The 27,988-nt window shown below is 30.7% G+C and overlaps 1 protein-coding gene across 1 annotated transcript; it reads right to left on the bottom strand.

Annotated features, from left to right (window-relative positions):
* Positions 1-27,772, bottom strand: MS3_00008610 (uncharacterized protein). The gene is made up of 7 exons (XM_051216942.1): positions 27,271-27,772; positions 24,771-25,357; positions 19,322-19,427; positions 17,138-17,513; positions 13,293-13,657; positions 10,655-10,903; positions 1-2,738 (listed from the first exon to the last, which is right to left on the bottom strand). The coding sequence occupies exons 1-7, from the start codon at positions 27,608-27,610 to the stop codon at positions 2,272-2,274; spliced, it is 2,490 nt and encodes an 829-aa protein (XP_051073859.1). The 5' UTR covers positions 27,611-27,772; the 3' UTR covers positions 1-2,271.
* Between the last annotated feature and the right edge of the window lie 216 nt (positions 27,773-27,988).

Below are 27,988 nucleotides of genomic sequence, written 5' to 3'. Positions count from 1 at the left end.
ATTTTGTATTGTGACTTAAGCTTCCAATTAACCTCAGATAAACCTGTCCGATCAATCATTAGAGAATGGGATATGAAAGACAGACTACTGATTCAGATTACTGACGGCGATAAGAAATTGGATGTTACTGAGGTATGATCAAATGAACGATTGAAGTGAATGATTTAGGATAGGTCTTTATGAACGGGATATTTTTTGACTCAATTACAACGGATAGGATTGTTCAAACAATACGATTCATTTATGTCTGTATTCATTAGAAATGGAGTCCAAGTAAAATACGATAGCAATAAGGTAATACAATGAAATGCTAGCCGTCTACCTAATCACAATGAAATTAGTTTGACTAAATATCAACTCGTTTATCAAGTACTTTGAGATTATTCAAATACTAACCTTTAATTCACTCCTATAAAACACCAATAAGTTAACACATACTTTGTTCATAATGCCTACTGAACTTCTAGTGGTTGTGAGTGTAATTGTGAACTTCATAATCCTTCTGATGGATCTAATGGATTTCTTTGATATATCAAGAATTCATCTGATCTATTTCAACATAGTCTACTGGGTATGAACTGTACCTTGATATTTCAAATTATATGTACTGTGGTGTGCAAGATATGTTCGTATCGATTCTTTGATCGACAAACACCTAAATGCAATTCACCCGATGAGAATTACATTATATACATAATTAAAATTATCTTAATTTCACACCTAATTATAATGGCTTCAAATCATCCTATGCGAATAAAATGAGTTCTTAACGTCTATAAGTGAAAAACGTATTGTTGGAACAGTGGATAGATTAGTTCATAAATTCAAACAAAATGATAAGTTGTAAAATTTGCCAGTTGTATGTTTGTTTATGAAATTAATAAAGTCATAGATTTTTCTGTCGAATTATGGAGTAATAACAGAGAATAAACTATTTAGTATTTATTCTTTTGTTCAATTATTTCTGTCGTATATATGCTATCTTTCAGATACATTTGAATATCTAACATTAACGCTGTAAATGTATCTTCGTTTATTAGCACTGAATAATTATTCACTTCTGAGTTATTCATACATCGTCATTTGGTCTTACATAGTTTGAAATGCATGGCATCATTGACTTTGACTTTCTGATTACTACGAGGATATTTCGAATTAATGTTTCTAAGAGGTCAAATTCTTGTCAAACGTAAAGACTATAAAATAACGGGTTGACAAATGTTTAGCTAGTAATGTCTTGACAGATTGTACACTGAAACCTTCCAAATACCAGAAATCAATGAAAGGTAAATCTAATCATTGATGACCACCAACTCAGTAGATCAATATCTCTTATTTCAGTGAAATTTGTCACACCACCTTCATACAAGTTTGTATTATTCACACTATGACTAGTTGTTTTCAGTTCTTTTGGATTGAACTAGATGGAGACGAAAAAATGGTAGTGATCTGAATAATTTTCGTATGATGATGGTGCAGGCTTTTTTGTCTGAACTGCAAAACTTCGTCGATTGACTTCTGCTTCATAATTGAGCATTCCGATTGATGTACTGAGACTAATATCGGATCATTTCTTGTATTTTCGATGAATTTTACTATGAGGAAAGTTATGTTTAAAGGTTTACTTGTTAGTATGTAACTTGTATGTAACACGATTTCAAGAAAAGAAATTATTCATTTAAATACAAATATGAAAATTATTATGATGCAGAAAACTGTAAAAAATAGTATAATATTTATGTTGTACACATCAAGAATACGTAATAACAGAGAAAAAAAATCGGAACTAGTAAAGATGAATGAAGTGTCTATTGATTTAATATCATTCAGTGTTCAATGTATTGACATACTCCTTAAGGAATAAAATACTAAAATCTTGTAATTATATGAAATGCGACTAAAAATGAATTATGATATCTAACTTTTTTTAAAATTTTAATGACTGATACAACATAACATAAAAACTATTTTATTGGAAGAACTCAAAGATTGAATATGAATTGGGAATAGTGTAAATAATAGCTAATGTATCCAAGTAATGCACAGAATCACAAACGTAATAAAGCATAGAAAAACCTTCCACAGAAAAATAACTACGAAAATAACCTTAATTCCTTTAGAAATGTGATATTATTTACTTTTGTGTAAAAAAAATGAATCTTTTCTGTTTCTATAGAAAAACTAACCCGGTTAGCAAAGAAATTACTGTTTGTTATGAGTATTACAACTATTAATACTTCTGACTGCCAGCAACGGCAACAAGCAGAACGATTATGATTGAATGAAATTAGGCGAAAACAGTTGGAAATTTTCTTGATTCTTAGAGGTGAATTCTCTGGGTTGTAAATTATCATTTGACTCTTCAAGTGTATTAGTTGAACGTGTTTCATCTTGTTTATCAATAAAGAACTGATTTGATTTGGCTCTTTTTATAGCAGTAATTGTATCTAGGCAAGCTTGAATAGCTCGACAATTTTGAATTACTTCAGGGGGATCAGCATCTGCATCAAGTTTAGCGGTTAACTGTTGTACTGTATTAAGTATTTTCATGAGAATACCATCTTGGATTTGATTATATAAAAATTGGTCATCGTCTGATGACTGAATGGTAATTTCAGATTGACTTTGAATTAATTCACGTGCGCTACTATTGCTACTGCTATCATAACTATTAGTAGTATTTGTAGTCCTTGAATTTGAACTGAATGTATTGTAACTGGAAAATCTATTATTCATACCTAAATTTTCAAAATAAACACAAAGCAACATAAAAGAACCATTTTTGTTTTGATAAATGGTAAAAAAATACCATCAATAATTCGCTTATTTGTAGGAAGTTGAAGTGTACATCGAATAAAAATCGAACCAAAGTACCCTTTGAGGATGATAAGGTTAGATGAAAAGTAATGTAGCTGTTTAATTTAAACTGAGTACTTTAAGTTACTGTTAATGTTCTGTGTTTGTGTATTCAGATCCAGATACACATGCGGCGTGTTACTTAATCGACAGATATAAATATTATATAACACCAACCGGAAGTAGAAAACCTGGCAGCAGAAGCTTAAGAAGTTCGAGTTGAAGAGAATATAAATGGAAATAGAAAGGAATTGTGAACTTGAAGAATCATACAGAATGTTGAGAACAAATGATGGAAATTTGCAAATAAAGTATTCAGTGAATGGTTCTTATATTTCACCAAGATATTCTGTAATTTATTATTGAAATACAATGGTAGTCCCCACCTGCGTTCTTGATCACAAAACACGCTTCCTGTGAGTGGTAAGATAGAATAATTAAGAAACTATGGTTGAAAAATCAAATAAAGTGTACACGAATGATCGGAATTCACATATCTGTCCCTCTGACCTAGAAAAAAACATATAAGCTGAAAAAACCTTGAATTATATGATCAACATTATCTAATAGATTGCCTTGTTTATCATTTTTCACTCACCATTCGGAACTGAGATGGCATATCAACACAGCCGTGTGATATGTCCGAATCCGCCCAGTCTACTAGTTACATAAAGAGTGCTCCATTTACTTACGTATGTGACACATGGCTTTTGGTTGAGAGGATACAATTTTCACTGATCATAGTTTACCGTTAAATTGAATTTGATCACTAATGTTGTAATTAAACAATAATAGTTTATATGACAGACAACGTTTTCTATCCTTAACTAAGCGTAGTTAGTGATGGATGGAATTTCCTCTCTCTTATCATGGGAGAAAATTACAAACCGTTATTAATTGAAAGTTAGCGTTCAGATCACAACTGTTAAAACAGTTTATTGAGCGTTGGTTAATTAAAACAATACGTCAATATTCACTGGTGCCAGAAAATAACACTATCGTTCGAATGCTTTTCCACATCACCTTCAATTTCGAAAATGAATTCAAATCAATCTACTTTCGTAGTAGTTTTATGAAATCATTCAAATCTATATGTTTTTAAAATGCAAGGAAGTAACAAAAAGATTCATCCTAATGCATATGGAAGCATTCCATGAAGACCCTTAAAATTTAAAAGAATCTCGATCAAACTGAGTTTATTAAATTTATTTTTTACTGTCAACATCATTCACTGTTTTTATATATATGACGCCACACTGATATTCCTGCTATTCAGTAATCTTAGTTATCTTAAATCCATTTTAATAACCTGTATGATGTTAAACATGATCCTTACTAAACTTATCTGTCTATTATAAACACATACACGTTTATTGAGTATTTATTTATCATACATTATACATTTTAAAATGACACGGGGTAAATAATTATTGAAAATGACTACTGGATAAATTGCCGTAACATAGTTTACGCTTTTTCAATAGTATAAATACAGATTTATTAGATTATAATAAATCGAATCCAGGCAATTTAATATTCATGATAAAAACATTAAACATTTAGATGAATGGAGATTTATTTGGTTTATATGTATCCTATTTAAATCGATTTACAATTTTCCACTACAGTCATTACGACCTAATGTCAAACAAATCACATACAACTGTTTTAGTGTTCCTCATAGCAAGTACTTCAATTAGACGAATAGTATAAATTTAAAAATAAGAAGGAAATCATTAATATAAACAAACAATAACGTGACCCATAATCCGCTGTAGAAACTTATAATTAAAAAGTATGTACTTATTTCGTCATGAATTAGCTGAACATTTCAATTTCTTTATTATTTAAAAATAAACAGATAGAAAACATAACCGTAACAATATATTACTTTACTGAATTCTGTATTGTAAAATATAAATACAAATAGACGCGCACTGCTGAGGAGTCCCAAACTAGGAAGAAACGTCCGTCCAATGGTTCCAGGTTTTCAATGGTGGTCTTACATTGATCGGTTCACGATCACAATTAAAACTCAACAATCTCTACAACCCTATACTGAAAATTGATGTGTTTTTATGGTTCTGAGTTTGTATCATAGTAGTAAACTCATTAAAATGATACAACTATTTATTATGATGGAATTGATTTACAGTTCAGGTGTATGCTTTTGATAGTGTTATATTCTTTGAGCTAGATAACTTAATTGTGAAGATTTCATTGTTGTTCTGGACAACATCATTTGTACTATTATCTAGCATATGAGAACACAACTGAACTAGAATTACTTGTCATACATATGTATAAGCAAATATTAAAAAGTAAAATAAAATATTATATAGACTAAGAAAATTCAAAGTATATTATAGTAAAACACTAATATTCTAAAGATTAAAGTACACTGGCATCTATTAAAATCTAAATTTATTTATAGAAAGAAATTATATTTCATGTCAACAATGCCGAATGCATAAAATAATGTTAATTATGATAATGTCTATTGAATAATTCAATGCATTATTATCACTTTTAATACCATAGTGTTAATTATAGCAATGATATAAATTGAATAGATAGCTCATTTTTTATCATAGGCGCCATAATATTTATACCGATGTTTTATATTGTCTTATAGAAATATTTTGTAGAATATGTATGTATGTCTTATTTAAGTTAAAGACAAGTAATTATAAAATTTTGACAGATAACAGTGAAAATTTTTTTGTAATTTTTGGCATTACACAAATTATATTCCCATAATAATAAATTTATAACTAAAGATCTATGAGTATATAAATATATAAATAAACATCTAGGGATTGAAATATATCAGAAAATATCAATATGTGTACATTAAATCACAGGCTTCTTGTATTTATTTACATTTTTTGTAAACGTTGAATGCATATTATTAACTCTTATTTGACATAAGAATGAGTCACAGTAACAAGTTCATTTTTTCTCTTATTTCTTACAACAATTAAGTCGAACAGAAAAATAAGTACGATCATTATTATTACTAATATTACCATTACCATTATTATTACTATTATTATTATTATCATTATTATTATTATTAATTTGATCGTCATTACTTCGGTCACATTTCACTATACATTTTAATCGAGTGAGCAAATATTTGGCATAAAACTCTTACCTATTTAAAAGATATAATGATAAGGAAATTTTGATAAATATTTAATCATGAAAATAGTACAGAAATTTGAAGTAGATATGTGGTGCGTGCTACTTATATCGATGTAACTAGTATATATTTTACCAAGTAACTCTGTAATTCATGCTTTATACAATTCGGTTGTCCTCACCTGTGTTCACCTTCACTACAGATATTTTTTAAAATGAATTTTGGGGATTTATTTTTACTCACGTTTTTGATACTTAACTTTTAAAAAAATTAATAATAAATGATACTTTTCAGGAATTCAAATGATCAAGAAATTCATGATCCAATAGAAGTAAGATGAGATGAGAGTTAGTTAGATTATGAAAATTGTCATCGAATTCAAAATATTTTAAAGGATCAACATTCACAAAATGTATGGTAAGGTGAAGTGATCAACCATTTTAACTGAATAGATATCATTAACAAGATTAGACTTGATAATTTCGAATAAATTGAGCGTTGGGTAGATTATTATAAATAGATTAATATACTTGTAATATACCAATGAGTAGAAAAATTAGATATTCTGACGTTTTGTAACTCAATGTAAGCCAGTTCTTCAGAGAATAAATAACCAAATCAAAATTAATTAGCTGAGGTTAGATAGAATGTACATATGTAACACCATCACAAAGTACATTAATAATTAATCCTCAATGTTAAAGGGTTGTGTAAGGTGAGTTAACACGTGATCTAGGTTTGTGCTTGAACATACTAAACGAGTAGTAGAGAGAGGAACATACAGTTTAAATGAACTAGAGTTATTTTAGCTCGATTATCAACTGACAAAGATGGTATAGAGGAAAGGATAGTAGTATAAAGAATACACTTGCCAAATTTATGCAGTTCATATGTTTATTTTCTAATAATTCATCAAAATACAATAAGGTGATTGCACAAAATCACCTCTTACCACCCAAACATTACTAAGGTGGTCTAGTTAAATCATAAGAAATAGGTACCATAGACAAAGATGTAAATAGCGTAGCCGAGTTTTTTCATTATATTCTCTAGATAACAGACATCGATGACTTCTGAGTATTCCTTTGGTTATCAAATGTTGATCTAATTTAAATAGGTTATCTACCATTTCGACTCGATAATTCGACATTGGTTGCCACTCAGAGACAAATTAATTTGAACATCTCTCTTATTATAAGAGAACGAGTATTAGGAAAGCTAAAATTCTTGGCGCTATTTTTTAGATTATCATTATTTATACCTTTATTGTATAATTAATAAAACATTTTTGTTGCATCTCTAGCTTTCAGTGGGCCTATTGACTATTGTTATACTTACCACTATTCCCTGATTATTGCTGGTTAATCATCTACTGTTTGCTCCATCCTCAATCATTTGTAGCATAATTGTGCTAAAAGTGTGACTTCTTATTTGATATACTGGGTGATCAAGCATTTTCAGTATATTATTGTTGTTTGAGTTTTGAGGCATGATAGAATTAGGTATAATACAGGGTTAATCTGCCTCCTACCTGCGTCTTCTGATTTTTCACTGAATTAAAAAGAACCCGAAAACCAATGAGCGCTAATACTTGATGTTGTTCATCAGTCAGTGTGTAAATTCATGAAACAAGTCACCGATGCGATTGGGAATATAGTACGTGATATCGATCATATATCTATATATTACTCCGATCTCCTTTGCTATTCATCAAGTCAAATTCATGTTAATGGAGTACGGAAATTTGAGCCAACCCACATCTGTCCCTGAATATATTAATGATAATTCACTTTCTTGCTTAATTCTTGTTGTCTAAGCGTCTAAATGGGATATTTTTTCTAGCGGAAATATGGTTAATTAAGATGGCATTAATTAATAAGATAAGCTATAAAATTGTAAATCATTTTTTTATAGAAAGTACCTTGCGATCGAATATACAGACATGTGAGCGTGCATATAAATACTTTTACATATAACAAGATGATGCTACAGTTTTCTTTAAGACTATTTGACGTGGAGAACCATTTGCGATTGAAATAGACAATTATAAAGATGTCAATAAACATTAAAGTACGTAAAAGCTGGTCTGAAATATAAACACCACGTGATATATATATATATATATATATATATATATATATCATAGATATCGCAGTAATGAGTCAGCGTCTAAGCATTCGTTGTAAAGTCTCAATTAAAAAATTTACTACGCCATTCGCCTTACGTATTGTAACTTTGTCAGTGTAAAGCACTGAGCAGTAGTTAATATGGTAAAAACATAATCATACTGTAGATGATTCATTCAGAAAAAATGAATCCTGAATTTGTTAATTGTAATCTAATGGTTCTTTAATAAGTACAAGACCTTTAGCTCTAATAACTATGTTTGGCTGGGTACTTTCGCATTGTTTGAAATTGTTTTGTTATAAGCAAGATTAACAAGATACCATGCAATTATATTTAATGATTATCGATATTTGTCTATAGAATCTCTATCTTTTGATGTTATCAACTCTTAGTATATCTTATGCCTGACTGTCTAGTAAGACGGTGTCCTAATATACATTTAAAACTAAGCATTGACAAAAGTTTCATTTATTAGAAAGACAATGTCAGCTAAGTTTATTACACCAATAGTAGGATATTATCGTATGAATTTTAATTTGTAAGCACTACTATAATTATCATGACACCAGGAATCGATCTCAGACAACTATTGAAAATACAGAAACACTGGAAAACCGTTTCGTTCTAGTAAAGGACTCCTCAGCAGTGCGTATCCACGATTCCGCAATCGGAGACAAAAAGTATCTTCGGTCTCAGTCATGAACTCTTAAACTCTACACTACTGAGCAAGGATCCATCTGCAACGTTGGATTCCTGCTCACTGGTTTAGAAGTTAAGCGTTCGCACTCGAGACCGTGGGTTCTGGGTCCGATTTCCGGTTGTAGGGACGTGGGTAAGTACTGATGAGCAGCTATGCACTAACTGAATGGCCATCCAAGACTCCCAGGTTCTCAAAGGTTGATTAACTTAGGTAAGTTTGTTACCTCAGTAAAATCCAACGATCTCCACGAACTCATACTGATAACTCGCCTAATTATTCGAGTCAGTGAAATTCGTCGGTGTAATAAATTATTATACCCTTTTAAGCGAAATTATGATCATTAATTAAAAAGGCAAAAGAATCAACACTTTAGATATTGGAGATTTTGTACTCATTGTAGAACATGAGGTACTGAAGATTTGTATTTTTTTGGTAGATTTTCGTCCTTTGAGCTGGATAGCTCAGTTGTGAAGCTTTCACTGACATAATTTGACACAAATCAATAACGAAATACAAATTCATGTAACCGGTTTTAAGTGATACTTGATTATCTTCGGATAGATTAGTTGCTAATCAAATGACTTAGCTGAAGTTAACAGAGCAGAATTTGAACCTATCTCCTAACAGCTATTCACTCTCTCTCTCTCTCTCTCTATATATATATATATATATATATATATATATATATATATATATATATATATATATATATAGCTCAGGTGGAGTTTTCGGAGGTGGATGATTTGGTCGTGGAGCTTTCGACGTTCTTCTGAACGACATAATCAGTACAAACGTCAGGCAGTTACCAGGTTATGTTGAAGAGTTCAGACTTCCTGATTTAAGTAAACGAGATAATCATAATCTTCAGTCAAAAGCTTTAAATGATATGGCTTAAAATCGATTTCAATAACACAATTGCATTCATTCTTCATCATATTCTTCTTCTAAATCATCAGTTTAATTTTGTTACATCAGAGGTGGACAAGTCAAGACATAAAATCGGTCGATGAAGTGACTGATTGTCGGACTGAGCAATATAGGTAGGTGCAGATTCCTTGGTTGGGTTCCTATCAAATATCGTAACGAATGGTCAGAGACATCGAATAGCACAACTCAGAATCAGTCACAATAGAGCAGATGACTCATTTTTACTCTTTAAATACCCGTAAGTTCTGCTCTGAAAATTCATTATTTCATAATCATATATCTTGTGTTTAATCTTTTCTACTAATGCTGATACTGTTAATATTTTTTACTATTTTGGCATATATCTTGACAACTCCGCTTTGTCGCACCGATTCGGTAACAATTTGAACCGATGAAAGTATGTACCAGATTCCACGTTGCTTATTACTGATTGACTAGTGTTATTATACACTCTCCATTTCTCAGTTTCATTTCTTTCTTTCTTGGTGTATACTTATGCTTAGTTTTCTACTAGCATTGATATGACAAATTCCAACCATTTTTTGATCTTGTAAGGTCTCTATTTGGTTGTGGTTGGATGAAGTGCGACAACGTAAGAATGCATACATTTTGGCCAGGTTTTAAATTGTTTACGACTGACTGATCAACTGATGATCTGTATTGTCATTAAAATTTGAGAATTTATAATATATTGTAAATGATAGTCGCTTCTTGACCTGATCTACGTACATAATATCATCAAATTAACTTGCCCAAAAAATGATTTTATTCTAACATTTGTGATTAAGATAATACAAACATGCTGTATTAAATATCAATGAACAAAATGTTACACCTGACTTACAAAAAATTTAATATAAGATTATTATTATTATTAATGTAATTAAAGTTGTACTAACCATGAGAAAGTAATTGTGATGAACAATTCGTCATAGGAGTATTATTAACCGATATTTGGTAATTATCTACCATTCCCAATGTATTATTATCTTTATCTTGATAGAGTTGATGTGAAAATGTATCATTATTATCATAGAATCCATTCAACGGATTGACTCCGTCTTCTTCAACAGATTCACGTATTTTCTCCTTTTTCCAATGAATTAGAAAATTCGGAGATGATGATTTGTGACCATTTACATGAGTGTCTTATGATTGACCATGAATCCCATTTAGAAAAAGAAAACAATAAGAAAATAGTACTTTTATGTAACAAACCAAATTGGTATTATGTATAAACTTCCAGAAAATATTATCCCTGTTTATATCCGATTGGAAATAAAATAAAGTGCTGGCCCGACATATTTTATTGAAAGTTAGTTGAAGTGAATTCAATCGAGATAGACGGTAGAGTGTCTTAATACATTGTTTGATTTAAGATGTTTGAAAATAAGAAAAAAAACAGTCTAACTTCCGTAACTTTGCACAAATTTATAGACAAGCACATTCACAGATAGAAAAGAATAAGTAGCCATTCAAATGTTTAGAATGGCATTTTTTGTTATAGTACTGACACACTACTGTGCGCTGTCCTGTTCGATAGAAAAAACTGGATTCCGAATAGTGTTTAAACATCTCATGCATCTATATTTAACCCAACTGATCCCACGAAGGGAACGTGAGTCATGGTTTTCGGTTTGATGAATAACTCACCTACTGACTTGCCGTGATATGAAACGTCATGTAACTTACCTAGTGTACTATGCATATCAATTTAACAACAATTAAAGACAATTCTTGTGAAATATGGTTGACTTGAATAAATAATATTAATAAATAATAGTTATTTTAGTTAAGTATCAAACCCATTACTACAGATGTAATAATCAGAATTGAAAGTTTGACTGAAAGTCCCAATATCCTTGAAAATTAGGCACAACCACATTTACTTCACCCAAAATTATTTAGTAACTCTGGATCGACGATGAATTCGTGATTCTCATCGTGTAGTATAACAACGCCTTTGAAATAGCAGTAATGACAAATCTCCTAATTGTTACTTTTTCATACATGATAATTCGACTATATTATGACTAGACGAGTATTCTTAGGTATTGTCTACGTCATCAGAAGTAAAACATAAATGAAGACTTTCCAGAAATTTCACCTTAAAATCCAATTTAGAAATCGCTAGTCTTTGTGTATAAAATAAAACAACGGTGGTATTTCAACCTGACAATTCAAAGTTGCTCCTGTCTCCTACATATCTACATCCACTCATAATTGGGTCTTTGTCAGATAGGCTTGATAATTAAGTGAAATAACGGCTACCTATCTTCAACATGTCTTTAAATTCAGGTGTATGACTCAAACTAAAGAAATAGACTTATATGATTTGTTTATCATCCAAAAATAATTCTATATAAATTCAACTGGTCACATATACAATCTGAAATAAGCGCTTTTTTTTCAAAAACGGAAATATCACATTAGTAGTCTCATTAAGCTACTAAAGTCCTATGTTTTTATATGAAGCACATTAAACATACAAAATGCAGGATGGGTGAGACAGGGTATGGAGATAAAAGTAGACAATAGTGAAGAGATGAGTCATATTATTGTATTTAAACCAGTAAGCACTAAAATAAGAAACAAAGCCAATTGAGATATGCGTAAGTGACTCGCCAATGTTCGCCCACGTTCTCCCATCATGTACACATATATAATAGTAAAACTGTTATTTTGAACAATTTAGGTAAAGGGGAAGGAGACATGCGACTTACACATGTGCACTATTTTTATCACAAAGGCAAATGGAAAAAATGTTAACAGACGCTTACTAATCTAAAAATACTATTAGAGCACAAGGTCATAGCTAGGTAACTATAGTTATTGTCTAGTGAGTTTGTATATTTAGAATGTATAGTAGAAATTACAGGATGTTTACGGAAACATATTAAGGTAGCATAAACTGTAAAAAGGTAACATATAGATTTCCCAACAAATCCAAACTCATAATCTGGTTTCAAATATTACGAATATAAATAGGGATTTTGCATGCTCTCCATGTTTAACAGTATCCCAAGACAGTGAAGTTTCAGTGAGTGGCCTTCTTACTGAAAAGTACGAAATAGGAACATTATGCTGCCGTCAGGTTGTTTTCTTATATGAATGAGATAAACACTTGATAAGGGATTATACACAAAGTAAATGTAATAGAGATCAGTGAGAACCTTTTTAATTGTGAACTATTTTACTGTTAAAGCAAGTTGAATCAAATATCCAGGATATCCATAATATTGCTAATTACTGTCAAAGATACCTTGCAGCTTCTATAGTCAATCCAGCTTTGTAATTTATTTGCTGAAATACAATAGTCTATGTCAACAATGGACGTTTCTACAGTCCGTCCAGAATGTATCTACCCACGTACTAATAAGCCTTACTTTAAGAATGCAGTCATCAAAGATATTTTCAAAACAGAATGCCACTAACTATTCGGACTGAATGTGTGATGAAATCTTAAGAGTAAATAATTGCCTTTGGATGTGTTCAGTCACTCGTCCATTAGGAAATTGTTTGTTGTACGGAACTTACCACAGCCATCAATATTACTCTCACTGACTGCCATTGATTTGGACATTTTATTGAATAAATTATTCGAACAATTGTTGAAAGAACATACAATTGGATTTGAATTTAGGTTTGTAGAACTGGAAATATGATGAAATGATGGTAGACAACAATCATTATTGCGATTCAAAACTCTACTGTTAAGCCTTGGGTAATATGAACAGCAATAAGTAGTAGTGCATTGTGCTAAACCTCCAGTTAAATTAGGATCGGATGCTGTGAACAACCCAATAGAATTAAGCAAACTGTCATTGACTAAACTTGATGTTTGTAAAGAAGGTGAATTCATAGATTCACTTTGGATTGGCGTATTGTTGAATCGACTGTAACTGTCAGAAGACAGAAAGATATATATATATGTATATATATAGTTATTATTATCATTATAACTATTATTATTATTACTATTCATTAGTGTGATTTGAAATTCATAAGTAATTTTACTAGATTTTTTCTCAACTTAGGTATTCGTCCATATGTTAATCTTAGATAATAGAGATAATTGGCAGTGTGTTTGAAGTGTTTATTTACTCTATTATGCCATGTTTGCTAAGGTAAGATTGGGTTAGAGTACAATTTAAGGTTGAATAAACCAAGATATTATACCATTTCATGAAATTAGCCAATGATTTTGGAAGCTGTATGTCGGTTTAATTTTGTTGGTTGAACACGTTGGGATCTAAACATTAGTGGATGGAAATTCATTCTAACGACGCAAATCCATTTACTACTTATTTGATTCTCAACCTTAAAAAATATTTATTAGCTATTTTTTTATTCTGAGCCACGTTCTTTCCGTTTATTTTATTATATATCCATTTCATACACATAGTTCCCTTTATCATTTTGAAAAGAGCAAGAACAAACATTCTAGCAGAATAGCACGAATTCATTTTTATTTCGTTGGTTCTCTTCAGCTGCTTACAACCTGTGATATTTAAAATCGTAATTACATATTGTGTTTAAATTGCTTACACGAGAGAGTTTATTTGGAATTTATATTGAAGACATATTAGTATAGTGTAGCAATGGTGTAAGGATGTAAAAGAACATTCTACAACATTGATTGTGACAACAGTTCAAACTAATATGTCTTCAATATAACTTCCAACTAAACCCTCTCATGTAAGTAATTTAAACACATTATGTAATTACGATTTTAAATATCACAGGTTGTAAGCAGCTGAAAAGAACCAACGACATAAAAAATGAATTCATGCTATTCTGCTAGAATGTTTGTTCTTTATCTATCCATTTGTTGTTTAATTTGTTCTATGCTGTTGGGGAGCTTTGAGACTTCAAGGAGTGTACCGTGATACCGTGTCTTAAATTGATATCTGTCTGTATTGGGTAATCATAAATCGGAAAACATTTAAGATAACTTAAAACTGTAATAAAAGTGATATAAAGTTTTGTATTTCAGATATAATCATTCGCTATTGAAATAGTATTAGTACTGTATATTATTATTCAACTCTTGGTTTCAAAAATTTCCTTTGTCTATTTTTTTTTCGTTGAATTTCGATGCCGCTTTCGGTATTACAATTAAACATTTTAGTATTCTATTTTACTTGTGAAACAATATAAACTAGTGTATGATATTTTTGTTATGCGCTACCCTGTTTAAATTTATCTATGTTTAAATTTTCTACGGATAGTAGAAATACTTCGACTGAAAGAGAAACGCTTTAAACATATATAAGAACTTACGTCTAAATTTGATTGAATAGTTTCACAGTATTTGGGCGCCGAGTTGATGTGAGACATTAAAGAGAAAGAATGTATTTGTAAAATCTCAGTGAATGAATTTGAAGTAAATACAACGTTTCGCCTGGCAATCTGATTGAAGGTTTTTCAAGGAAATACAATCGAACATCAAAATTATCTAATATAAATAGGTACATAGTTCTCCAGTTCACTGTATAATGAATAGGCCATCCAATCAACGTTAACAATGTTTAAAGTAAGTATTTGCAATAATTTTTATGTTTGATTATATTTCCTTGAAAAAGCTTGGACCAGATTGCCAGGCGAAACGTTGGATTTACTTTTAATTCATCCGCTGAAATTTTACAAATACATTCTTCCGCTTTAAAAATATGTACATAAATGATCTTATTTTAAAATATACTGACTTATATTTTATCAGAAGCAGCAAACATTCTGATAAGCTTTTTCCATTAAATTATTCTCATCAGGATACACATCAACTAATTTTTAAAAACAACAAATTTATTCATCTCTCTTTATAATGCTTCTAACTTGGACCAATAATCGGGGCAGTCTTCACAGGATGTACATTTGCCAATAGCAAACTGAAACATTGCATTCCTAAACATAAATGGGAAGATTCAAACAGCCAATACAAAAATGAATTAAATTCACAGGTTTGTTGTTTCGAAATAAATTTCTCTCCATCTATCTAATTTATGAGATAGGTTTTACCTAATTTTACTCGATGGCATTTCAGAAGTAATTCTTCAATCCAATTATCGACGTGAACAAATACTAAAAACAAAGTATTACGGAATTATGCACTTCTCTCAACAGTGATTAATCTTAACTGATAAGAAAAAAGCTGTCAAAAAATATATGTGTACACAAAAGGCATTGAATACAGACTACTATTAAAACAATAGAACTATATCAATTCATCAGTCAGTCAGATGCAACTCAGTCAGCTACAACGTAGAACCAGGCACATATGTGCATCGGTCCAGGTTGCCATACCGCATCAGCACAACAAGTTGAACACCGGATTCACAGCAGTGGTCAGGTCAAAGGTGGTAATATATTAGAGAAAGATTGCATATAGAGATATAGTACAAGAAGAAAGAAAGTAAGGAGCCTTCACAAGGTTTATGTACTTCTGTGGTACGCCTTTCAATGACAGACACTGCCACAGAATCTCGCGGTCTACCGAGTCAAATGCTGCTTTTAAGTCGAGAAAGACCACCATTGTCGGACGTCGATAAGTATGCCTGTGTTCTAGAATCTGACGAATGGTGAATATGTGGTCGATGCAGCCACGACCAGGTCTGAAGCCAGCTTGAGTCTCTCGTGTTTGCAGTTCACGAGTCTTAGTTAGGCGTCTGATAATTATCGAAGCTAGTATTTTAGATACTAAATATTAGTTAAACTAATCCCTCTGTGGTTGTCACAGGATGATTTTGACCCTTTCTTATATATTGGGACGATGAGTGATTGTGACCAGTTAGATGGGATAACGTCTAACTCCCAGATCTTAGGTAAAATATTAGTCAACCTGATCGCCAAAATTGGACCACCATCCTTAAAGACCTCTGGAGCCAGTCCATCTGGACCAGCTGCCCTTCCTCGTTTCAGATTAACTATAGCCTTTTGAACTTCAGCAAGAGTTGGGGGACCTACTTCAATGTTCCATTCACACTGTCTGGGAATGGAGGGTAGTTGTAGAGTAGCTGAAGGCCAGTTGAACTGTTCTCAAAAGTATCAATTCATACTTTCCAACCGATTTTTATGTTCAACTATTCTAAAGAACAGATAGTCTATGGTGATGAAAGTTTGTAAACATACTTCAAATTATAACTTCATTTAAGAAGTAATCATAGAAGTAATGTTAGTTACACACTATCGTAAACTGTCCAGTGATATGTTATTTATGGTGTAACTGAAATAATAAATCCAACTAGAATAGAAAACCTTTAAGCTTGATACTACAAAATATCTAAGATGAAACTGATTTGTCATTATCTTTAGAAGCCGATTTGAAATTGATAACTGACTTGAGTGAAAACCATAATAAGCATATGAGACGTCTGCATTCTTACTTTATTATTTTTAGTAATTCATTCAATTGTTCGTTATTGAGGAGAATAATTTGACGTTGACAGTTGTGTTCAAGAGAACTGACGTCTATTGAAGGTGAACTTATATCAGATTGCTGAGTTTTTGACATATTATTAATTATGGAATTTCTTTGTGAATTATCATTTATAAAGTCTCGATTAGCATCGTCTTCATCAGCAGTAGTACCGTTCCGTGTGATGATCTGAGAGGTTTTATTTATTCCTATTAAATCATTTTCTGAACTATGATTATAAATATTGTTCGATGAAGTGGCCAGGGTAGTTAATTTTTTGAAACTTTCTGATTTTGATACTTTTGACAAGGAATCCTCATAAACGTTCGAAGAATTATTTACATCTATAAGTTTTAAAAAAATTCAACAAAAACAGGGAGATCAACGTAAAATACCTTAAACAAACATTGTTGTCAATTGAATCCGAATAGATGTTTATTTTTCAAAGCTCTCAAAACAAAATTAAAATATATATAAAGGATTGAGCTTTCATGTTGTTGATATTAAATATTTTAATTGAGTGGTCTATATTGACACTATATGCTTCTTGAGAAAATTTTGTCTTTGTTTACGAGTTATAGGTACGTTTGGATCTTAGCTAGTAGTAGGATCTAAGAGACACCTTCCGTCCTATTTTGAATTCGTTAGTTGGATGTATCTGAATCTTACTATTGATGTTCGCATTCAAACAGTTATAATCCCTAGTATTAACAAAGATAAAATTCAAACCCTTACATATAAATTCATACAGACTAGACAAGCTAGTAACCACTTGGATTTATTAGATCAATAGATAATGCGTCAGTGTTTGAAGTGATAAGCCCTGGGTTCGAGTTTCACTGAGAACATTAATCAAGGGATAAATGTACTTCTAGGTAACGTGTCTGAAATAAAACGAAATGGTTGTCCTGAATTCTACAGCTGGTCACATTTCCAATGTACTTGTAACCATATTTTTTAGACGTAGTTTTAGCTCAAAGTTTGAAAATTCATGAAAAGTCATGGAATATTCATGTCAGTTGTCGGATTAAAGTCTTTTTTTTTAAAAAAAAACCGTCTACGTAAAGTAAACAAATACTTATTCTATTTGATAATATAACATAAGAAATTAGGAAATTTAATGTATAAAGAGAATAATTCTAGTTTTTTCTGCTATCATATCAAACATATTCTCATAAATTTAATAGGTAGCAATAAATTTATCGTTGACAAAATAGAGATAACAGGGTGTTCTAACTATTTATTTAGAAAACGTTTTGATGAACAATATGTAATGTGTGATTTTGTAATTTATCATGTTCGAGAATTGGAGGTAATACTTAAAAATCTGGAATCATTGACTGATTTACCAGTGACTTGAAGTAAATTTTACCTTATATATATATCATGAGTTCGATTAATACCATTGATGATTTTGATATTTTTTAACATAAATCAAAACATTTTATGAAGCATAGAGTTTCTTCAAGATGATAATAGATAAACCCAAACGTTTGATCTGGCACTTAACATCAACTACCTTCAAACAACAAATACTGTCCAATATAGTCATTTATTATAGTAATTAAACTATTGCCTTGGATGATAAAATCCATTCACAACTAAAAAACAAACTGTACAATATTGATTACATTCATTAATGACATTTTGTTACATAATATGTATACTTGTTTTATTTTATTAAAATAATATGTCACTGGGAATATATCATATAATTAGTTGCAGAAAATAAGATATTTACATAGCAATAGATGATTATATTATATTCCAATGTAATAAATAAGCAATTTGAAGGTGATTGGCATTATTAAATCAGTATTAGTTAAAAAATAATTGCTCCTTACTTCCTAGTTTTCCACAATTTTCTGATTGATAAGAATTTGTCAAGATAGTCATTACCAGTGAGTTATACTAAATCTTAATAAAACAATCTGAATTTAGATGGATAAGCACTGAACGGACGATATTCACTGACATGTAGAAGTTTTTACAGTGAATTTAAATAACAGCGGTTATACATATAATGTATATATGTATGTATACACACGCAACCCATTTAAACTTTATCATTTAATTGTAATAAAATAAAAATATTAATGAAAAGAAAGACATTTCTATGTTTATATATGACGGTTTCTTCTTGAATACTCACCTAAAACTGAATTACTATTGAATAACTGGTATTCTTCACTAGTCAAGATATTATTTGACAATTTCTTTGGAGGTAAAATACATTTTGAAATATTGGAGAGATCTTCCTAAACAAAATATAAAAAAAAGACAATTAAATCGAGATTTGATCGAAATAGATAATATCTACTTTAAGATAGTTTTCCAGCACGAAAGGATATTGGCTAGAAAAACAGGAAGAGTTAAACACTGTTATTTCATTTTACATTGAAATTATTCTCGGCGATGAATAATCACAGTCACACACGAGATCGATTTGGAATGATAAAATAACTCCCGATCAAAAAATGTTTTCATAATACTGACTAGATGCGATAGAGCGTCTATTGAAAAGCTGTGAGTGATTGAAGTTAACCATTTCGTGATTAACGTATATATTCTTGATATCATTAAATAGTCGTGAAGCTTTATTCTGTATCGAATGACATTAGAAATGATCTTTGGGTTTTAGTTTAGTCATGTCATTCTCACAGTGTATAGTGGTCACAAGTCCAAATGAAGGTAATGAGATCAGTTTATGGTCATTAACTTTTAGAGTGGGCCATATCGAAAGGTGTACACTTCTGTTTTTAAACCTTAGATCATACAACACCAAATTGGGCACAATAACATATCTGGATTAATATCTTATCTTCTAAATTCTGGACTTAGTGCTATTTTATTGTTGTATTCCTCTACCTATATTTCTCCTTCTGAAGTGTAAATCTTATAATTATTTTTTTACTAAGTTTGATGTTCGGATTCTCATCCTTTTGATTTGAATCTCGCTAAATTTCTTTTTTTCATGTTGTTCTTAGCTAACGTTTAGCAACTTGGATCGATACATATTTGCTCCATGGTCTGCATCAAGTATATCTTATTGGCTGATCTCAATCTGTGTATCAGTGACAGTGGACTATGTATAAACCAATGTATATGGAATGACAAAACTAACAACCATTCGAAACGGTAATGAGTTTTTTTTCTGTGAATTTTCTAATAATGAGGAAGTAGAAAAGAAGAAAAATTTTGAACTGTATACAAGAAGTCAATTTGTTTTCCCAACATTATATAACTAGTATTTGTAAATCTTACCTAACTTTTTCATTCACTCATATCTATAAAAGTTACATTTTTTTTGCTAAGAATAATGTGTTTGAAGTATTTGTGTTACTTTTACGTAAATAAATCGAAAACTTACATACAATTGGATAACTCGAAAACCCTAACAATAGGTCTGTTATCACAAGAATGTTTGCGATGGTATTTTGAGAGTAAATTATTCTGACCTATGGAAACACTCTTAATCTAACACGTAATTTGATGCATTTTAACATACACTGATGGTCTATGTTTAGTTTTAAAGGATTAGAAATTAATTATGAAGAACTATTTTGGTACTTATCTATCAAATTTGATTTAGAATTAACTACTTCATACGTGGATCTCAAAGAATGATCTTCATACTATGTATATTGTATGTAACACTGGAAACGTTGATATTTACAGAATAATATTCACAAATATGTAATATCAGATACTTAATGGGTTATATACGGTTTCAAATATAAGCAATCAAAGTTTTCAATAGTTATTCTAGACATTGTTGACCTGCTATTTCAATGAAATTTTTAATTTGATCTTCTAAATTTAGTATTTTGTACTACTATTTACGCCAGCCAACAAGAGAAAAGCATTAGCCGCTACATGTTAGATTTGATCGGTAAGCATAATTGTTAAATAACACCAAAAGTCAACAAATATATGTCAATAATTTCCTGAGAAACATTCGGTATTATTTTTTTTAATAAAACAAATCTCACCACAAACAGTTTATTTGTAGTTTCAGTTCAATCTAATGCTGACAATCAATTGACTTCGAGAAAATATGAGAAAATTACTCAACAAAATGAACAAGGAAATTATGATGCTGTTAACTCGTGATTTAATACATTCCTAGAATGGTCACCACATCAATGATACTTGAACATCATAAGACGAAAATGTACTATTATCACACCATATGATCAAAACGTATTATATTATTATTATTATTATTATTATTATTATTATTATTACCATATCATATAATCAGCTGTCTATCAGATAAGACTAATATTCACGTCAATTGCATGCAGTCGGTTAAACAATAATCCACATATAGATTAAATGGCTTGAGCTTAGACATTTTACTATGAGTCATTTAATAAATGATGAACTATACTGGTTAATTATTTGTTTCTTAATGCATTTTAGACAAATGAGTTCAGTTTTCACATGAGGCAAATAATTTATTAAAAGATATAAAACTAAAAAAGTGACAGTCAAAGAAGTATTTTGTCAAATAACAACTACGCTTACATAAAGTATTATATTGTTGACTAAAGAAGAAATGATGTTGCTTGGTAATGTAGTCAGAAAGCTCATAAGGAAAAGAGAATAGTTAGATTGATTGTCATCCTAAGCTTTAACTTTGTTAAATATGAATAATAGTGATCTCATAGCGAACAGAGTAATCAACCATAATCCACCAAACTTCTAGGATAAATTTCAAACTCAACCTTTTCATACAAACATAAATATTAAACCAAGTAATGTAAACTTCAAGGTGAATAAATAATATTACAACATTTATGATTGTCTTGAATAGAAGAAATTACTTGAATTCACTTCCGAATGTACCTTACTTCTTCATTATAATTTATAATTTAACTTCTATTTTATTGAAGCTATGCTTACTAATTTTTTTAAATAGTTAGGAATGACCCATATTCTATTTTTCTACAGTCATTAATTGATGGATTATCTGTATGTACGTTTACAGTATTACTGCTTTTAATGATCATATAACGTAAAATTCTAGATAAATAATTTTTTAAAGATCTTTTTAAGTTTCAAAGTTAGTTTCCATCCCAAACTGACATTAGATGTGAAACAGATGTTTAACGTCAGTTTAGGGTATTTCACAAACAAACAGTGACCACAGTAAACAGATATCAATCCAAAACCATTCAATTTCACAGTGATAATAAATTTAAACTACTAGGTTGGGATCTATTGATATGTATCATCAACTTCATTTTTGTTACCGCTACCTACCAATTTCATTTTAGTATTATTGTAATAAACATGAGAAAATATCAAGGGATATATCTTATATGAATAATTCGTTCATAGTGAACTCATTAAATATCATTATCTTACAAATGAATTTTTACAATATCTACAATGACTAATAGATTTCCGATGTGCTACCCAATCTCTATTTATAATTTTTAAGCTACTATTGTTTAAACTGTGCGAAAAACTTTTTTTTCAGTTTCAGTTTCAACAGGTAGTATTAAAGTTCTCTCGGATGATAGTGAAGACTGAAACATTTATAATTGTGACTGAAAGTAGTTAGCTTAGTGACTTAATTCCTGTTTGGTCATTATTAATCTATACAACCCGATGAAAACTACTCTTTATCCGCCACAGAACGAACGACTTCGTGATAACGCTTATAATTCTAAATCATAAAGGTCCAAGTTTGCAATTGCTCAAAGTTGAAAGTTTGTTTTGGAATTGGATTCCATTAAGCCAGAAATTTAGAGTATTTTTATCAACCACAAGAGAAAGCTCTTATGGTAATGAAGGGATGTAAGCGACTGAAACTTGTCTGCTATCCATTCTATGGGATGATCCTCCTTTTCCAGAAACCAGAAAAAAGTGGATTTTTACTAATGGTGCCATTAACATGAAACCTCAAAAGAACTAACAAAAGGACTACTACTTGAGAGTGATGATAGTCTTTAAACAGATAACTGTTCTCAGTTTTGTAAAACTGCCCATATTTTGTAGAGACTATACTATTACTGGAATTTCATGAGAAAAGGGGTGTATTTGAGATACGAACATCGCTATCGATTTACTTCTATAGAAGTGTAGTATCTTGTAAGTTGTGGTATGAAGCGAAAATGGAATTTGTTTTATGATAAATCAGAATCTCTGTAAATGAGTATGGATTGAGGATAGAATATTGTCATTTTTTACCATTACCATAATTGGACTACAGTAAAATGACGGATTAGATCGTAAAATAATGAAGATAACGCTAATTTTAAACAAAAATAATTATCTAGTGTATACTTCAAAGTTACCTTAAAATGGTGAAATCGAGAAAATAAAAGTCAAACACAGGATTTATGCACAATAGATCTCTTTGATATCACGGAAATATGGAAAAGATACTAGCAGCTCAACAAAGCTGCCATATCCTGTGTCGGTAACGGTTATAGACAATGGTTACCCAATTACTTTCTTTGACTTCATCTACACATTTAGACAAGGATATTGAATACTTTTCTTACTAAAAGTTACAGTTCATTGTTTTATAGTGACAATTTTATGCGGTATAGTATTGGTTCAAGATTTAAAATAGTTAATATCTTGATAAATTAGTGTGATTGGTATAAGGCGGCTTCATTTTATTCAAATCAAAAGTCAGTCAGTCGTTCATAACTTAGAAACTGGTACATATATATGTACAGTGGCTCAAGTTGCGACCATCCATTAGCACGTACAGATGAAAATGTCAGGAAAAAACCCAGAGTAGTTGAGGTACTGACAGTATTATCGATAATAAGATTTAGCAACCAAGATACAACTCAGAAAAATATAAGTTAGTGAGATGAAAAAATTTCCAAGGAATTTAAAAACTTATGACCCAAGGGAAAGTAAAGAGGGAGAATACCTGCCCCATTCCTAACTGTTCTTAGCTATGCCATCCAAAGTTTATAACCATTGTTCAACATGATTGAGTGGACTCCAACCGAGTAGTCTGCACCTGTCTACTCGGATCAGTCCAAACGTCAGAGTACTCATGGACTGATCTGGACGTCCCTAGTCTTCCTCAAGTCTACTATTGCACCAGCCCTCCTCGGACGTCAGGGTAGTCGGTGAATAGGCACAAATGGAAAGTGATGTTCATTGTCCCAAGTGTCTACGTGTTTTCAAAACGATCGAAGTGGTGTTAAAAAAGATGATTTAGTAGGATATTTTATCAGTTCACAGAAAAAAAATGTCTCTTTCTTGCTCCTATTTTTACCTACAGAACTACCATGAAAAATTGGATTGCTGTGTGATTGTTTTTTTTTTCATTCTCTATTTCTTCAGTAATAATACATGCTATAGACAACCAATGCGAGAAAATTCTCAGGATTTTCATAGGCCATTTCGAAAACATTTTTCATTCGAATAGACTAGTTCTCAGTATGATCTATGATGGTTACTATTCTTAATTTGTCTTTTAAAATGGTTTTAGTCAGTAAGAAACCAATATATTTCCACCAAGATATCATCATGTTCGGAAGCAAAATTGAGAAAAGTTTCTGACTAGAAATATTATCTTAAACTAGAAAAATGAACATTTCCAAAACAGTAAAACAATTTACTTTTGCCTCGTCGTTTCCTATATTCACTTGTTTCGAATCGACCCATTTAGTTAAAAGAGCAGACACTGTTTGTAAAGTTGAGTAATCAGATAGGTCTTGATCAGAACAATGTCTTTTCTTTATAGGAGATGCATATTCACTTGAATCAATGCATAAATCATTTGAACAATCCATACTTCTTAGGTTTGAAGAATAGTTTTTATGCGAAACTGCGTTTGGTGTTACAGAACATGAAGTTGTGTTGGCTAATTCTTTTATTTGTTCAAGAAAACATGATTTCGTTACTGATTGTTTTGATAGTTTCATAGAAGGACTCGGTTGGCTACGTCTACGAATGCGAGAACGTTGAGTATAGACTAAATTGTTAAATCGCACTTCTTGTTCACAACGAGAAGAATCTTCAGAAAAAAATTCTGCAGCTACTGGTGGCAAATGAGAATGAATCGACCGTATATGCTCTACTTTATTTGAAACAGTAACTGCTGTAGCTTTGCATTCACGACGAGAACATCGCCAAAATACACGATCACCCATACCATCTCTTGATTTTGTAAATTTATATCCATTGATAACTAGACTTCTTTCACCTGAGAAAATGATGTAAAATCAACAATCAATTAAATCATAGGATTAATATCAAAAGTATGAATATACAGATAAGGTATCAGGAATGTTGTGAAGAGGAGAATTTCGACATTTAGTCCATTTGATTCACTACAATAGTATCTGAGATTTTATTACTTCAAAGCACTTTTGAATGACGCAATATATATGATAAACTTTTATAGGTTAAATAACTAGAAGTACGTTTGTACAGCTTCAGTAAATGTAGTTGTCAAAGAGACTTGTTCCACAATGTTTCAATAGGTTTCTTTCGTAGTTTACATCTTTGTTTACAGTATAAAAAAAAAACATTTTTTTTCAAACAGCTCACTTCCATACAATCGACATCAATTTAATCCAAATAAACATCAGTATTTATTTAATATAGTTAAGTATTCGTATTTAAGAAAAGAATGTATCATTGGTATATTTTCCCACGTGACTGCTCCATATATTTTAATAACAAAGTAATTAGATATATTAAATTTGTCTATGAAAAACAATTTTTGTTTCAGCTGTTATAGCAACACGTCTAAGAGGTATAATAGCCTTCAGACAATTCGAATTGAGCTATCATTTGTGCTTGTTCTTGTAGACACTGTAGGTAGGAATTATCAATCGTTTTGTTAAAAATTAATAAATGGGTAATAAGTTTTTCTTATTAGTTTTGACTAAATATTAATGTCAAGTGATTGAATGGTAGTCATAGAAGAATATCAACCGTATAAATATCTGTGAGATGTACGTTAGGAACTTGATAATACCCACTTATATAGGAAAATATTATGTTTAATTTGAATCTCATGGCCGATCCATTTTAACCTTATCACGTAGATGAATTTCAAGAATATAGTAGATAAGTTTATCAATACTGAGTATTATATATTTGAAATAATAAAACGAATCTATAAATTAAAATAGTATAAATCAACATGATTAAAAGTGAAGTTATTTTCCATGTTAATTGGTGTGCGTAGAGTCTTTGATTTGCATACAAAGATTGCGAATTACATTTTGACCATAGTGAATAATACAAGACTTAGTAGCCTATACCTATATGTTTGTACCATGGTTAAATTCCATAGCCTATTCAATAGTTTACCTAATATGTAGATAATCTCAACTAAACTATATTTTTTTGGGGATATCAGCAATTTATTATGTTTATTAATAAACGAAATCACATTTTGTGCGCGTTCATTATTAACTAACATTCTCTAAGTTTTTGTCATTTATATCCTCATGTTGATTAGATGGAGTGTAGTCATTTAAATAAAGTATAACTTCACGCTTTCCTAAAACTGTACCAAAAGATTAAACAAAAGTCACCTAATAGAGGGACGTTACTTATATTTAAGTAATGAAAACTTTCAATCAAGAAATGCAAATAAACAGTTCATGTTACAGAATACATTTCTTTGCTACCTTAAATAATAATCTAAACTCAAACTTAAAACTGAATAGACTATAGTCTATATATGAACTGGATGGAACGTGGTCGACTAGAACATGAAGTAACATTTAACAGTAATGTCGAATAAATTAGCGAACAGTTATGTAAACAAATATCCTTGATCAATAAGTCGTGATAGAATTTCCAATTTAGCCCAATAGATTTTAAATATCAACTACCTCATCAAAGCTATATGCAAATACCGAACGACTTCATTTTACAATCATCTAGTTTATACCTCAGACTGCAACTACAGACAAATATCTGAATAGCCAAATTACAAGTGAATGGATAACTAAATACAAATTCTTATAAATATAAACCGGTTCATAATAGCCGCAACAATATCTGTATTTTATAAATACAAGCCATTAGTAGTGAAATTAGATCTGATATTATAACACCTACTTAACATATGACAAGTGAAAAACCCACAAAACCTACCTTTACGTGTAACATCAAAACCTACACGAACTTTAATTAAATTCCACTGTCCCTCATTAGATTTATTCACAAGCTCAGTTGTAAAGTTTTGTTTCGACTCTTCTGTTGAACTTGACCGATAGTTTGGTTGTCTTTTTTCTTTATCATCGTGATTTTTTTTAACCGAATGAGGATTAAGATTATTGCCCAGAGTATTATGCAATTGTCCTGTGGAACTCCCATCAATAATAGTTTCTTCAGCTTCTGTTCCCTCTAGATCGTACGTTAGAGTATGAAAGTTCTTAATAGACGTCGCATTCATATTACCGACTGACCTCCATAAAATATCAACATCTAACATTGTAAGATGAACAAGCACCCAACTTGCTTGTACATTGATGGAAGTCACTAAACTTCCTGAGACTAACTACAAACAGGTTTGCGGTGTAAGTCTACGTCAGCTTTGATTTTCGTAGTCTATACGAGGTCGTCGAGTTTGTATATCAAGGTAACTGTTATTAAAAAAGCATGCTGTTGCTGTGCTTGCATGTGTGTAACACGCTCTTGATGCTTGTTAGTCATAGAAGAGACCATCTTGAAGTGCTACAATAACGAATGCTTTCGCTCTAACCCAACTAGCCAATCAATTCAATGCATATAGAACGTCTAATTGGTCAATCAGTTTAATGTATTGGAACTAATAGTAACAGAAGAGTGATGATTAATCCTAATCAATATC

Source organism: Schistosoma haematobium, chromosome 1, assembly GCF_000699445.3.
Source record: "Schistosoma haematobium chromosome 1, whole genome shotgun sequence".
Lineage (NCBI taxonomy): Eukaryota > Metazoa > Platyhelminthes > Trematoda > Strigeidida > Schistosomatidae > Schistosoma > Schistosoma haematobium.
This window is presented reverse-complemented; position numbering and strand designations above follow the sequence as displayed.

Bases quoted from the DNA above. Each gene is read 5' to 3' on its own strand.
- MS3_00008610 (XM_051216942.1), bottom strand. From the start codon at position 27,610: ATGTTAGATGTTGATATTTTATGGAGGTCAGTCGGTAATATGAATGCG. The intron at 10,904-13,292 runs GTAAGTTCCGTA...GTCAATCATAAG, and splicing joins GAGTAATATTGATGGCTGTG to ACACTCATGTAAATGGTCAC. The intron at 2,739-10,654 runs GTTAGTACAACT...TTGAAAATTTAG, and splicing joins ATCACAATTACTTTCTCATG to GTATGAATAATAGATTTTCC.